The sequence below is a fragment of the Sus scrofa genome, unplaced genomic scaffold (assembly GCF_000003025.6).
Source record: "Sus scrofa isolate TJ Tabasco breed Duroc unplaced genomic scaffold, Sscrofa11.1 Contig905, whole genome shotgun sequence".
Taxonomy (NCBI): domain Eukaryota; kingdom Metazoa; phylum Chordata; class Mammalia; order Artiodactyla; family Suidae; genus Sus; species Sus scrofa.
In genome coordinates this window covers 471,620-485,992 of record NW_018085344.1, presented here as the reverse complement: position 1 = coordinate 485,992, position 14,373 = coordinate 471,620, and the positions used below count along the sequence as shown (strand labels likewise).

Genomic DNA, 14,373 nt, shown 5'->3' with positions numbered 1-14,373 from the left:
TCCTCATGGACACAATGTCAGGTTCTTAACCCACTGAGCCACAACGGGAGCTCCTCTGATTTCTTTCTTTTAATCTTTGGGTTAAACTCCGATGAGGGTGAATTCCATGGATGGGGTTTCTCCTCACTTAGGAGCTACCACGTTTGAAAGTGTCAGACAGACATTAGCATCCAGGCACATCCACCCAGAAGGACAGGACGGGCCGTCTCCACAGCCAGTAAGAGTATCTGGAGCTATTGCCTTGAAGCAAGGGGCTAGTCCCTGATGAAGGAGAATTGATGTGCTTTGCCAGGAAGGCACCCCAGTTTCCCATCTCTTGTGCCCCCCGATAAAATAATCTCAAACTACAGGAAGCAAACGTCGACAGGAAGAGGCTGGTCCTTCGCCAGAGCAGGACTGGTGTGAAAGCCTCTTTCCTGGGAATTCTGTTGTGGCTCAGGAGCAACGAACCCAATTAGTATCCACGAGGACGCAGGTTCGCTCCCTGGCCTCAGTCAGTGGGTTCAGGATCTGGTGTTGCCATGCGCTGTGCTGTAGGCCTCCGATGTGGCTGGGATCCCGTGTTGCTGCGGCTGTGGTGCAGACCGGCAGCTGCAGATCTGATGCAACCCCTGGCCTGGGAACTTCCATATGCAGCAGGTGCAACCTTAAAATGCAAAGGAAAAGCAGAGTCTCTTTTTCAAGCGTCGAATGTTCAGAGGAGGAGAGGGACCTGCAGCCAGGTCTCCAGATGTGACCTCCTGCTTTGCGCTTAAGCTCGGCGGCATGTAGAGCCGCCCGCAGCCCGTCGTGGGAGATTTGTGCCCTTGGGTGGGCGGGCAGGATGGGGCGTGGATGCGGGTCTCACTGCCTGTCCCGCTTCTCCCCGCAGCGGCGGCTACTCCCCGCACGGCGCCTACGCCCGCAGCAAGCTGGCCCTGGTCCTCTTCTCCCACCGGCTGCAGGCGCTGCTGGAGGCCAAGGGCAGCCCGGTGACCGCCAACGTGGCCGACCCCGGCGTGGTCAACACCGACCTGTACAGACACGTCTTCTGGGGCACGCGGCTCCTCAAGAAGCTCTTCGGCTGGTGGTTTTTCAAGGTGAGGCCGCGGCGGCGGGCGTGTCGCTTCGGGTCGTGTTTCCCGGGGCTGCGGGGCGGGGACTTGTGGCCACGTGTGCGGGGGGTGCGTGCAGGCGCCATGGGGCGCGGCGGGCTTGCGCTCCTGGTTCTGGGGTTCCCCGGAGCCGGGCACCCCACTGGTCTCGGAACCTGGGGTCCCCTTGCCAAGAGGAGAGACGCAGATACAGAATGACCCCTGGGTAACCACGCGGGCGTCACTGTTTTCGTTTGTTTTCTGAAGGATAAAATTGATTCGGGCCGAGGTGGGTGGTGGTTCGTGGCTCCTCCACCAAGACCCTCCGGATGCTGGGATTTCGGCATCAGGTCTGACTGTTTGCGCTGGGCCGTCTCTTCCAAGAGGGGGCGCTGTCCGGGTTCTCCTGGTCTCTTTGGGGACCACAATACCTGTGCCCTTGAAGGGCGTTGGAAGGACACCGCTGGGTCGCTCTGCCCGGCTCACTGAGATCACGTGTGTTGGCCCCTCTCTCTGCACCTGGTTGGGGACTCACAGTCCCGGCCCGGCTGTGCCCATGACACCCCTGCGCCTCGTGGCTACAGGGCCACTGCGTGTGGCTCAGCATCCTGATAAAAGGGAGCATCTATTTCCGCCCTGCAAGGCGGAGGACTAGCCTGGGTCCCTCTGAAACCCAGCAGTCCTCTCCCCACAGGACACTGGCACCCAGGGGACAGCTGCAGTGTGGCCTAAAGACTGCGCGGGGTGGGGGGGGAGGCAGGGGGGGCTTTTACAACCCAGGTGAACCAGGCAGACGGGGCGAGGCCAGCAGGTAAGAGCCAGTGATGCACAGAGCGCTTAGTGACTTGTGTGCGCCCCCTGGGCCAGGACTTAAGTGATGCAGAAATGACGGTGAGGAATTCCATGCCACCCACATACCACCTGCTAAAGCTGCTCCTGTCTCCCTTCTGAGGTCCACCCCTCTCGGTTTACCACGGAGCCCTCGCCTGGGATCTAGAACACAGGCCTTTGTCTCTCTCTGTCTTTCCTTCTCTTACTTTCTCTTCCTTCCTTTCTTTCCTTTTCATTTTTTGTTTCTTCCTTCTTTCTTTCTTCTCATGTGACTGGCTTTCTTTCTTTTTCTTTTTTTTTTTTTGCAAGCCGTATTTTTAAAATTTTAGTTGCTTTACATGTGGTGCCAGTTGCTTCTGCCCAGCAAAGTAACCCAGGCTCAGATGTATGTGTCCGAAAAACAGAAACAGACTCACAGACACAGAGACCAGATGTGGGGTTGCCGTGGTGGGAGGGGGAGCGAGTGGGATGGACGGGAGGTCGGGGAGCGCAGATGCAAACTAGGACATCGAGAAGGGATCAGCCGTGGGGTCCTGCTGTCCAGCTCAGGGCACTCTGTCCAGTCTCTTAGGATGGACCAGGATGGAAGCGAGTACGAGAAAGGGAATAGATGTATTTGCATGACTGGGGGCACTGGGCTGTGCAGCAGAAATGGACACAACACTGCACATCAAGTGTAGTCTAGTAATAGTTTTTAAATAAAATATTGGCACAAATGAACCCATCCACAAAGGAACCTAAAGCAAACAGCCTCACAGGCGTAGAGAACAGACTTGTGGTTGCCCAGGGCGGCGGGGAGGGCGTGGGATGGACGGGGAGCTGGTTGTCAGTAGATGCCCACGACTTCATCTTGCGTTTTTACTTTTCTGAAGGCTAGACGCCACCTAGAGTCCCTCTAAAACACCGGCTCTCTTCCCCGAGCTCCGTGACGTCTCCGGCGGCTGCTCTTCTGCCTCAGCGTTTCGACCTCATCCTCCCTCCCCCGTATTGCGTCTTGGGGCGTCTGCCTTTTTCTCAAACTTCCATGTTGGTGCAGTGAGGTTCTTGCCGCTCTGACCCTACTCGGTGCCATAATTGGAAGGAAAATAAACATTCGCTCCATCGTCCTCCGAATAAGATGCAGGCTAAGAATAGCTCCTTTGTGTGCATTCAGTTCGCAGGTAACCCAGTGGGGCACATACACACCATGGGTCTGCTGAGTTCAGTATCAGCGCTGGAGGCCCAGGGGCAGAATTACCTGCTCGGGGTGGGACGGTGCCCTAGACACGCTGATGTTCCTATGATTATTATTATTATTATTTTTTTTTTCTTTTTAAGGCCACACCTGCAGCATATGGAGGTTCCCAGGCTAGGGGTCAAATCGGAGCTGCAGCTGTCGGCCTACACCACAGCCACAGCAATGACAGATCAGAGCCGCGTCTGCACCCTGCATCACAGCTCACAGCAATGCCAGATCCTTCACCCATGGAGCGGGGCCAGGGATGTCCTCCCAGAAAGTAGTTGAGTTTGTGACCACGGAGCCACCATAGGAATTCCCTGGTGGCTACATACATTTTTTTAGTTTATGTATTTATTTTCTGGCCATACTTATGACATGTGGAAGTTCCCAGGGTAGGCGCTGGACCCGAGCCCTGGCAGTGACCCAAGCTGGTGTAATGTCCACACTGGATTCTTCCCCCGCCGCATCCCAAGGGAGCTCCAGTTATTGATTTTCTATAGAGCAGTTTGGATGTGCTAATACCAGTCTCTGAATTATCCCGCCCCCTCCCCCTTGGCAACCACAAGCCTGTTGTCCATGGCTGTGAGGCTGTTCATATTTTGTAGATGGGTTCCTTTTGGGGCTCAGCGGGGTAAGAACCCAACATAGTGTCCGTGAGGACGCAGGCTTGATCCTTGGCCTCACTCCGTGGGTTAAGGATCCAGTGTTGCCATGAGCTGTGGGGTAGTCACAGATGTGGCTTGGATCCCACATTGCTGTGACTGTGGTGTAGGCTGGCAGCTGGACCTTGGATTCCACCCCCACCCTGGGAACTTCTGTATGTAGCACCTGCCACCCCAAAAAGACAGACAAGAAACCCTGCGTCTCCCAGGCTGCTACCCTGGCTTCCTCTCCCCTTGCCTCAAGGTCACCTTTCCTCAAGGTCACCATGGACCATGAAGAAGCAGTGGTCCTCGCTGCTGAGTGCATCTGACCCCTTGCTTGGGGCCGGGGGCTTTTGTCCAATAACCCCTTTCATAATCCCTTGATCCAGTCTCAGATGACAAAGGATCCCATCCACTTATCAGAATAAAATGCTCGACCGGCCATGGTTGGCTCTCTCCATGCTACAGCTACGGAAGGCACTCTCTTTCTCTTTTTATTTTTATTTTTTGGCCGCACCCATGACATGTGGAAGTTTCCAGGCCAGGGACTGAACCCATGCCACAGCAGCGACAAAGCTGGGTCCTTAACCCACTGTGCCACCAGGAAGCTCCTCTTCATCACACATGTAAAACTATGCGGTGAAGGAGTTCCAAGGGAACGAATCTGACTCGTTTCCATGAGCACTAGTTTGATCCCAGGCCTCGTGATGTGGGTTAAGGATCCAGTATTGCCATGAGCTGTGGTGTAGGTCACAGATGTGGCTTGGATCCCACGTTGCTGTGGCTGTGGTGTAGGCCGGCAGCTGTAGCTCCGATTCAACGCCTAGCCTGGGAACCTCCCTGTGCCGCACCTGTGACCCTAAAAAGATTTTTTAAAAAAAGTCTGGTGAGGACAAGAGGCTGGAAAGACAGGTTCTCACGTGCATGCGCCACGGAGATGGGAGGCCGAACAGACCCACTCAAGGCTGCACATCCACGAACTGTTCTTTCCCACCTCTGGGTCCCCAGCAGCTCTGTTGTTGGGAATGTGCGTCCACATTGAAGCGTGCGGTCCTCACGGCTTCAGAAACGCACCTCCCCCAGCGGACCTGCCATCCAGACTCACGGATGCGCCAGCCTCTCGTCGGGGATCCTGGACCACCCTGTGAGCCTGGTGTGGCCACGGGGGTCCTCAAGACGGCAGTGGGGGGTGGGGGGGAGGTGAGAGGCAGAGAGGGAGAGGTGGGCGCCGGGCAGAGACAATGGATTTCTGACTTCGAGCTGGAGGAGGGGCCACAGCCAGGAAGCAGATGCAGGGGCATCTGAGCGCTGTGTCGACCTAAAAAAATGCACAACCTGCGCGTGGGGAGTTAAATTTTATTGGGGGTAAAATGAGGACTTAAGCCCAGAAGGCAGCATCTCAGGTCACCCCGAGCAACAGCTTCAAGGAGACGAGGGGGAGCTAGGACATATGGGAGTTTTTGTACCAAAAGGCAGGGAGTAGAAACAAAAGATCCTGCTAGATCCTGCCAATAGCAGAATACTAGACATTTCTTTTGTTAAATTTTTTAATAGTGATTTTAATTTTTTCCATGATAGCTGGTTTACAGTGTTCTGCCTATTTCTACTGTACAGCAAGGTGACCCAGTCACACATACACATAAACGTTCTTTTTTCTCCCATTATCCTCCGTCATGCTCCATCGCAAGTGACTGGGTATAATTCCCAGTGCTATACAGCAGGATCTCATTGCTCATTCACTCCAAAGGCAATAGGTTGCATCGACGAACCCCAGACTCCCAGTCCATCCCACTCCATCCCCCTTGGCAACCACAAGTCTGTTCTCCAAGTCCATGAGTTTCTTTTTTGTGGAAAGGTTCATTTGTGCTGTATATGAGATTCCAAATATAAGTGACATGGTATTTGTCTTTCTCTTTCTGACTTCACTTAGTGTGAGAGTTTATAGTTCCATCCATATTGCTGCAAATGGCATTATTTTGTTCTTTTTGATGGGTTAGTAGTATTCCATTGTGTATATGTACCACATCTTCTTAATCCAATCATCTGTTGATGGACATTTAGGTTGTTTCCATGTCTTGGCTATTGGGAATAGTGTTACAGTGAACATTGGGGTGCATGTGTCTTTTTCAAGGAAAGTTTTGTCTGGATATATGACCAAGAGTGGGATTGCTGGGTCATATGGTAGTTCTGTGTATAGTTTTCTAAGGTATCTCCATATTGTTTTCCATAGTGGTTGTACCAATTGACATTCCCACCAACAGTGTGGGAGGGCTCCCTTTTCTCCACACCCTCTACAAGATATGGAAAGACATTCCATGCTTCTGGGTTGAAAGAATTACTATCGTAAAAATGGCTATACTACCCAAAGCAATCTACAGAGTCAATGCAATCCCTATCAAGTTACCCAGGACATTTTTTCACATAACTAGAACAAACAATCCAAAAATTTAGATCAACCATAAAAGACCCAGAATTACCAAAGTAATCCTGAGAAACAAAAACCAAGCAGGAGGCATAACTCTCCCAGACTTCAGGTGATATGAAAAAGCTGCAGTCATCAAGACAGTGTGGTACTGGTGCCAAAACAGACAGACAGACCAATGGAACAGAAGAGAGAACCCAGAAATAAACCCTGATAGCTGTGGTCAATTAATCTTTGACAAGGGAGAGAAGAATATAAAATGGGAAAAAGAAAGTCTTTTCAGCAAGTGGTGCTGGGAAAACTGGACAGTCGCATATAAGTCAATGAAACTGGAACACACCCTCATATCATGCACTGAAATAAACTCAAAATGGCTTAAAGACTTAAATGTAAGACAAGGCACCGTCAAACTCCTAGAAGAGAACACACAAAACATTCTCTGACATCAACCTTGCAAATGTTTTCTCAGGTGCGTCTCCCAAAGCAACAGAAATCAAAGCAAAAATAAACCAATGGGACCTCATCAAACTGACAAGCTTTTGCACAGCAAAGGAAACGATTAAAAAAAGAATAAAAAAGAACCTACAGAATGGGAGAAAATAGTTTAAAACGATGCAAATGACAATGGTTTAATCTCTAAAATATACAAACAACTTATACAACTCAATGGGATAAAAACCAACAACCCAATAGAAAAACGGGCAAAAGACCTGAATAGGCATTTCTCCAAAGAAGATACACAGATGGTCAACAGGCACATGAAAAAAGGCTCAACGTCACTAATTATTAGAGAAATGCAAATGAAAACTACTATGAGGTACCACCTCCCACCTGTCAGAATGGCCATCATTCATAAGTCGACAGGAAACTAGACATTTCAAGTTAAGGAATTCAGTGCTTTTCTGTGGGAAGATGCAAAGCTGTGGGCTCTGTGCCATCATTCCTTTGCCATGCACCTCAGCTAGGGGACTGGTGTCCTGTGCTTCCGCAGCCTGAGTTTCCTCAGGGCTCCTGTAAGGAGTGGCTGCAGTCTGATGGCCACTAGATGGCACGTGTTCCTTTTTTTTTCTGGCTTCAGTTCCCTCAGGGCTCACCGCTCAGTCTTGGAGGCGGCTGCACTCACAGATGACTGTGGCATCCTTTGTTTTGTCAACTACAGCCCAGGCAGGGGTATTTCAGACAGCTCAGAAGTCCCACCCCAAAGAGGAAAGGGAAATATCAGCATCTGTGTGAAGAAGGAAAGGGGAAGATGCCTGCGACCAGGCACACAGTTTACAAAATTGGCTGCTGGTCTGAGGAAGGTCCCTACAAGTCCTGAGGAGCAGACGTCGCCATGAAGGATGTTAGTGCTTTTCTAGATATGAGGAGATGCAAGACCTGGGCATGTAAAATCTTCTCCTAAGAGATGTATCTATCTGAAGCCCTGTTCTGCTGGTTTTCCCAGAGCACAAAGCACCCCACTCCTGGTCCCCACCCTGAGCTCCTTTCAGGGGGTGTGGAGAGGCGGCAGCTGCAGTGGCTCAGGATTCAGTCCGTGTAGAGGCAGGTGGCACCAGCCTGTCTCCAGCTTACAGCAGAAAGAGGCCAGGAGGCCAGGAGACAGACTGCCCCCTGCCGGGAACCTTCAGAAACAACACAGCCCTGTGCACACCCGGCTTTTTGCCAGCATTCGTTGGACACATCAAATTTCTGGGAAGCTGAAGATGCTGACACTATTGTGCCATTTTCGAGAGCATCCAGAGGCACCTGACAGGCTCTGCTGTGTCCCTGGATCTCGAGTGCCCTGGCCACCGTCTTGCGTCTTGCCAGGCTCATGGCTTCCCATCCCGCCTCTATTGGGCAGTTTGCTGAGACCCGGCTCCCTGGCGCACGGGGGAGAGGACGTCACACCAGGTGGGATTCTTGGGAGGCAGGTGTCCATCGGGGTGTGAGATGCCCTTTAGACAGAGAGCAACTCCTGCAGCCCCCGTTCCTAGAGCCCTGGGGACAGTTATTTTATGGCCCCGGGCAGGTGCATTCCATCGATGCCCCGGGCAACAGGAGCTCCGCTGGGCCCCACCCTGTGGCTTCCGCAGCCGTTTCCACCTGTGCTGAAAGGAGGAGCTGGAGGGGGCCCATCGGCCCCCGTGCTGGGGCAGGAGATGAAGGCTGCGGGGAGGGTGCAACCTTGGCGGGAGGTGGAAGGCAGAAGGCAGCGCCGACGGCCAAGGAGCCGGAACCTGGCTGGGAGCTTCGGTGACGCGGAAACGCCTCTGGAAGAGAATGACCACCCTTTCTGTGCCTCTTTCTCCACGGCACCCCCCCCCGGCTGCTCCCCAGACCCCCCCGAATGATGGGAGCTGACCCCTCCCCTGCTTCCCAGGACAGCTGGTCCCAGCCGCCTTCCAGATGTGGGAGGGTGTCTTGGAGGTGGTCACACACGGCACGCGGCTTAGCCGCTGGGACCAGGCTCCCTCCCGGATGCCAGCTGCCAGACCTCTGCAGTGAGGTTACGGGGTCAGCTGGGTCCAGCCTGCAGCGCTTCCCAGGGACTGGAGGGCACAGGGGGTGAGAGGAGCATCTAGTTAGAGGCCGTGGCAGGGGTGGGGCTGCATGTGGCGGGGAGAAGGAGGAGACGGTTTGGAAAACGATTCCAAGGATGCAAGGTCTCGACTGGCTGGCTGTGGAACGTGAGGTGAGAAAGAGTCCAGGGTCCTTGCGGGTTTGTGATGCAGGAAATCAGAGCGCGTGAGGGCACCTCTCCAGGAAATGAGGTGTGGGGGGTGGGGGGGACAGGTGTGTGGGGGTTGACAGAGGGGTGACCATGAGCTGTGGACAGAGGGTCTCTATTTCCAGGCGCCACCTAGGTCACCAAGACTGGGCGGAGCAAACAGAGGATGCTGTTGCAAAGATGGAGACACACACAGAGGAGACGCATGAGGCCATGGGCATGGGTGACCTGCCCATCATCCCCCACCGTCGGGGACAGGCTGCGGAGGAAGGTGGCAAGGCTGGGGTGTCTGGAAGAAGGAGACCCAGCCATTCTGTGCAGCACCTCCCGCCCCGCTGCTGTGCCCCTCATTTTTGTAATTTCTTAATTCTGGGTAATACCATCTCCTGAGACTCCTGGGAGCGTTGCTGACGTAATGTGTGTGAACGCATCTCCAGCGCTGTAACGCCAAGGTTGTTATGTCATTATGAGGCGCTTCTTTTTCCCTCCAGCCCTACACAGCTTGCAGCTCTGTTTGAGCACAGGTTCAACCCCATCCTGGGCTCTTTTTCCTTCGCCTTTTATTTTATTTTTTCTGTGCACCTGAGCCCTGAAGTCACCCCACCGCCTCTGAGCACTGTCAGCTCCCATGAGTGGGGGCTCTTTTCAGAATGGATCCAACTAAGACCTTGAGAATGGAGAAGCCATGAGGTCCTGCTGTGCAGCACAGGGAACTCTGTCCAGTCTCCTGGGATAGACCTGGATGGAAGAGAATATGACAAAGGGAACGTGTGTGTGTGTGTGTGTGTGTGTGTGTGTGTGTGTGTGTGTGTGTGAGAGACTGGGGCACTTTGCTGTGCAGCAGACATGGGCACAACCCTGTACATCAACTACAGTTGACTAAAGAATTTAAAAAATAAAAATGAAAAATAGGAGTGCCTGTTGTGGCTCAGCGAGTGAAGAACCTGACATAGTGTTCGTGAGGATGCAGGTTCGATCCCTGGCCTCGCTCAGTGGGTTAAGGATCCAGAGTTGCCGTGGCCATAGCATAGGTCGAAGACGTGGCTCAGATCCCACGTGCCTGTGGCTGTGGTGTCGGCCCGAAGCTGCAGTTTCGATTCAACCTGTAGCTTGGAAACTTGCACATGCTGCAGGTGCCGCCTTAAAATAATAAGTAAATAAATAAATTAATTAATTAATTTAAAAAATAAAAGATAAAAAAAAACCCCACCTAAAAACAACAGCCAAAGAGCCCAAATGGTCTTTCTTGGCCTTGGGAGTCCACAGAATACGGGTGAGCCATTAAGAAACGTTTGTTGTCCTGCTCTGGATGGAGGTGGGCTCGGTGGCTCCCCAGACCCCAAAGCGGCCTCAGGCCGAGAACCCCTCAGGCTGCAAACCATCGAGTTCCAGCCCCAGCCCTGCGGGCGTCCATCCCTCCTGCCTCCGGGCTGCCTCTGATGAAACCCAACCCCTTTCTCGCCTGGGTTCGGGTACCAACTTGAGACATCTTCTGTCTTCCTCGGAGCCTTTCAGGGGATCTTTTTTTTTTTTATTTAAAAAAAATTTTTTTTATTTAAACTGTTGATGAAGAGTGATCTGTGGTTTGTTCTGGAGGGAGCGTTGCCTCGCCCATCTTGCCTGCTGAGAAGTTCGTTTCCCAGCCCCCGGCACACGCTTCATCGTTCTTGGACTGTGCCCAGAGCGGGGGTCTCAGAAGAATAAGCACGTTTTAAAAACTTTTACTGGCATAGAATTGACTTACAGCGATGGGTTGGGTTCAGGGGTGCAGCCAAGGGATTCAATTCTGCACGTCCACACATCCATTCTTGTTCAGGTCCTTTTCCCATATAGGCTCTTACTGCATGTGGGGTGGATTTCCCTGTGCTGGACAGTAGGTCCTTGCTACTTAACTATTTTGCACATCATACGGCGTCTCTGTTAATCCCACCCTCCTCTTGAATCCCCCCCCCATTCCTTCCTTAGCAACTGTTCCTTTGATGGCAAAGCCTGTAAGTCTGTTTCTGTTTTGAAGTTCTTTTGTAACGAGAATGTTTCTCGAATACCTGTCATCTGTATTTTGATCAAGGCTCCTACTAGGGATTTTTTTCCCTTTAATTTTAAAGTTTCGTTGCGGTAGAGTTGATGTACAGGGCGCTGAGCCTTTCTGCTGGACAACAAGGGACTCAGGGATCCATGTCCACGCATCCATTCTCCTTCGGCTTCTTTTCCCACACAGCCGATCACAGAATCCTGGGTGGCGCCCCCTGTGCTGCTCAGCAGGTCCCCGTTGGCCCGTCCTTCCTCAGGGTGCACCTGCCAGCCCCACAGCCTCAGTCCATCCCCCCCACCCCCATCCCATGTGGTCACCATAAGCTTGTTTTCAAAGTCTATGAGTCTGCTTCTGTTTTGTAAATAAGTTTTTTGTCATGAGAATGTCTTTTTTTTTTTTTTTTTTGTCTTTTAGGGCTGTACCCGCAGCATATGGAGGTTCCCAGGCTCGGGGTCCAATCGGAGCTATAACCACCAGCCTACACCACAGCCACAGCAGTGTCAGATCTGAGCCACATCTGCAGCTTACACCACAGCTCACAGCAATGCTGGATCCTTAACCCACTGAGCGAGGCCAGGGATCAAACCGCATCCTCATGGATGCCAGTCGGGTTTGATAACCACCGAGCCACAGTGGGAACTCCAAGAATGTGTCTTGAATCCTTCCATCTGTACTTTGATCAAGGATCCTATGGTGGGTTTTTGAAAAGGCTTATTTAGACTATGCATAGACTTAATATATGTTAAGTCATAAAACAAAATCATTTTTAGTATGTTAAAAAAAAACTCTCCATGTCGCCATCTGTAAATTAGAAGCAGTATTGGTGCAAAGCCTGCGGTTTTGGAAGGCAGATTAAATACACGGACTGGAGTTCCCATTGTGGTTCAGTGGGTTTAGAACCTGACATAGTCTCTGTGAGGATGCAGGTTCGATCCCTGGCCTTGCTCAGTGGGTTAAGGATCTGGTGTTGCTGTGAGCTGTGGTGTAGGTCACAGATGTGGCTCGGATCTGGCGTTGCTGTGGCTGTGGTGTAGGCCGGCAGCTGAAGCTCCGATTGGACCCCTCGCCTGGGAACCTCCTTATGCCGCAGGTGCGGGCCTAGAAAGAAAAAAAAAAAAAAGCACGGATGTTTGCGAAATGGTCTCCAAGAACCCGCTCAGCGCGGGTGCCACGCGGGTGTTTCTGAGACGTGCGTGTCAGAGGCATCGTCAGCCTGGGGGCGCGGCTACTGCGGAGGGATCCCCGCGAGGTCTTCGGGGCGGCGCCTCGCGCAGGTCGACGCTGCAGGTGTGCTCCCACCGGAGCTGCTGGGACCCCTCCTCCGACGGCTGCTGTCCGCTGGCTCCTCGCTCAGAGGGACCGAGACAAAACGCGATGGTTGTCTCCTGCCTGCGCTTGGTCGATAACCGAGAAATAACAGCGTTCAAATAGAGTGTGGCATTGGGACCTGTCGCCATCGGCCCGGGCTGCTCCAGTTGAGTCCCGCAGACGGGGCTGCTTAAATGGTACACTTGCTTCCCGCAGCCCCGGAAGCTGGACGTTTGCTATCACGAAGGGGCAGAGTAGCTCCTGGCGAGGCTCCCTTCCTGGCTTAGAGAGGTCCCCTGCTCGCCGTGTCCTCGTATGATGGAGAGACAGCTCTGGTCCCTTCCTCTTCTTATAAGAGACCTAAACCCATCACCGGCCCAGCGTTAACACCTCATCTGACCCGAATCACCTCCCAAAGCCCCCCACCTCACTCCGTCAGGGATCAGGGCTCCAGGGATTGGATTCAGGGGTCACACACGTTCCATCCACAACACAATGCATATTCGCTGGACGCAGATTTCAGAAGCATCTCGCAGGAGTTCCCTAGTGGCTTCGTGGGTTAAGGCGTCGTCACTGCTTGTGGTTCAGGTTCAGTCCCCGGCCCAGGACTTTGTGCATGGTGTGGGCACTGCCAGAAAAGGAACAAAAGAAAGAAAAAGAAGCATCTCCCAGCCACCATGGATATTCCTGGTCTTGGATCCACTTGGCAGAACCTGAACGTGAGGGGCCAGACGCCCACGTGAACTGGGCATCTGGGAAGGACTCGGTCGCCAGGAGGCATCACGGGTGGTGGAACATGCACTTTCCATGCAGCCCAGCAGTTTCGCCCAGGCCGCTGGAAGGAGCTGCAGACTCAGAAGAAAGAGACGACTGGGGACCAGAGCTTGTAAGTGAGCAGCTGCCTTCGTGGCGGGAGTTTGTCCCTCCCGTGGCTTTTCACGCAGCAGGTGCATGGAGGAGCCATCTGCGCGAGGGGTGTCTGCAGCGCTCCTGGACCCTGTCACATGGAGCCCTTCCCGGGTTTATGCGTCCTGTCAGAGAAGACGGATTGCTGGTCGTTGAATCAGCTCCGGATGCTGTGAAAACACTCCTGTCAGGGCAGCTTCGGCAACATTTATCCCTTCCTGGTCCTGGAGGCTGGCGCCTGAGCCCCCGGGGAGGGCAGGGCGGGTCCCTCCCAAGGCCTCTCTCCTGGGCGTGTCGACGGCCGTCTCCTCCCCGTGTCCTCCCAGGGCCGTCCCTCTGGGCGTGTCTGCGTCCTGACCGCCTCGTCGTCTAACGACCCCCGTCCTGGGGGATCAGAACTACCTGCCTCGTGACCTCATGTACCTCTATCTCCTCTTGAAAGACCCCGTCTCGTAACACAGTCCCATCCTGAGGTCCTGGGGGGGTCAGGACTTCAGCCTGTGAATTCTGGGGATACCTTTCAGCCCTCACTCAAGCATGAAGCCACAAAAATGGGGAAGTAGAGAGGCAGTCTCTTTCCTGACCGTTCATCCAGGCTCCGTGAAGGTCACCGGTAATGAAATGACTAGATGGTGTTCAAGGGTGAACAGGGGTCCCCAAGAGACACGGCCACATCTGACCCCATGTCTATGAACAAGGCCTTAGTGGGAAGAAGGGTCTTTGCAGACAGAATGAAGCACGGGGGTCTGAGAGCCCGGCTTCAACATACGCGGTTGGGGACACGCAGTTCACCCATTTCAAACGTCCTGCTGTGATTTGGATCAGCTCTGCAGGAAGGCCACGTGCCCAGAGGCAGGCGCCGTGGACGCCCCGCTTCCGGTGATGCACCTGCAGAAGCCCCGCCCCACGTCGTACGTTTCCTGCCTCAAGAGCCCCCAGGACAGAGGCTCCTCTCTGCACACCCAGCCTTCGCAGAGTCACTTCTGGGGGGAGCCAGCCCACTGCAGTGACGGTACTGACCTGGGGGAGGTGATGGTGACTCTAGATTTCAACCTCGGCTTCTCCCCCGCACTGGCTGGGTGCCGTGGACAGGCGACTAGGCCTCTCTGAGCCTCGAGTCCTGGCCTGTGAAGCAGGCATGCCAGCCCTCGGCACAAAGCCTGGCCCCTGGCGCTCGCTGTCACCCTCAGTGTGGTTGGTCTTTGTCGCTGGCCGTCGTGTGCCATTG

General features: G+C 53.5%; 1 protein-coding gene across 13 annotated transcripts in view; it reads left to right on the top strand.

Annotated features, from left to right (window-relative positions):
• The window catches only part of LOC102159510 (dehydrogenase/reductase SDR family member on chromosome X), a 334,565-nt gene that overhangs the window by 149,815 nt on the left and 170,377 nt on the right, over window positions 1–14,373 (top strand). For 12 of the 13 annotated variants that reach the window (XR_002341343.1, XR_002341344.1, XR_002341342.1 and 9 more), the window contains one exon: window positions 872–1,079. Coding sequence is in view for 2 of the 13 variants with exons in the window: in XM_021082457.1 (XP_020938116.1) it covers window positions 872–1,079 (208 nt within the window). In the remaining 11 variants the exon portion in view is untranslated. Of the gene's footprint in view, window positions 1–871; window positions 1,080–2,776; window positions 3,205–14,373 lie in introns of those variants that run through there. The other variant, XM_021082458.1, reaches the window with a different exon arrangement.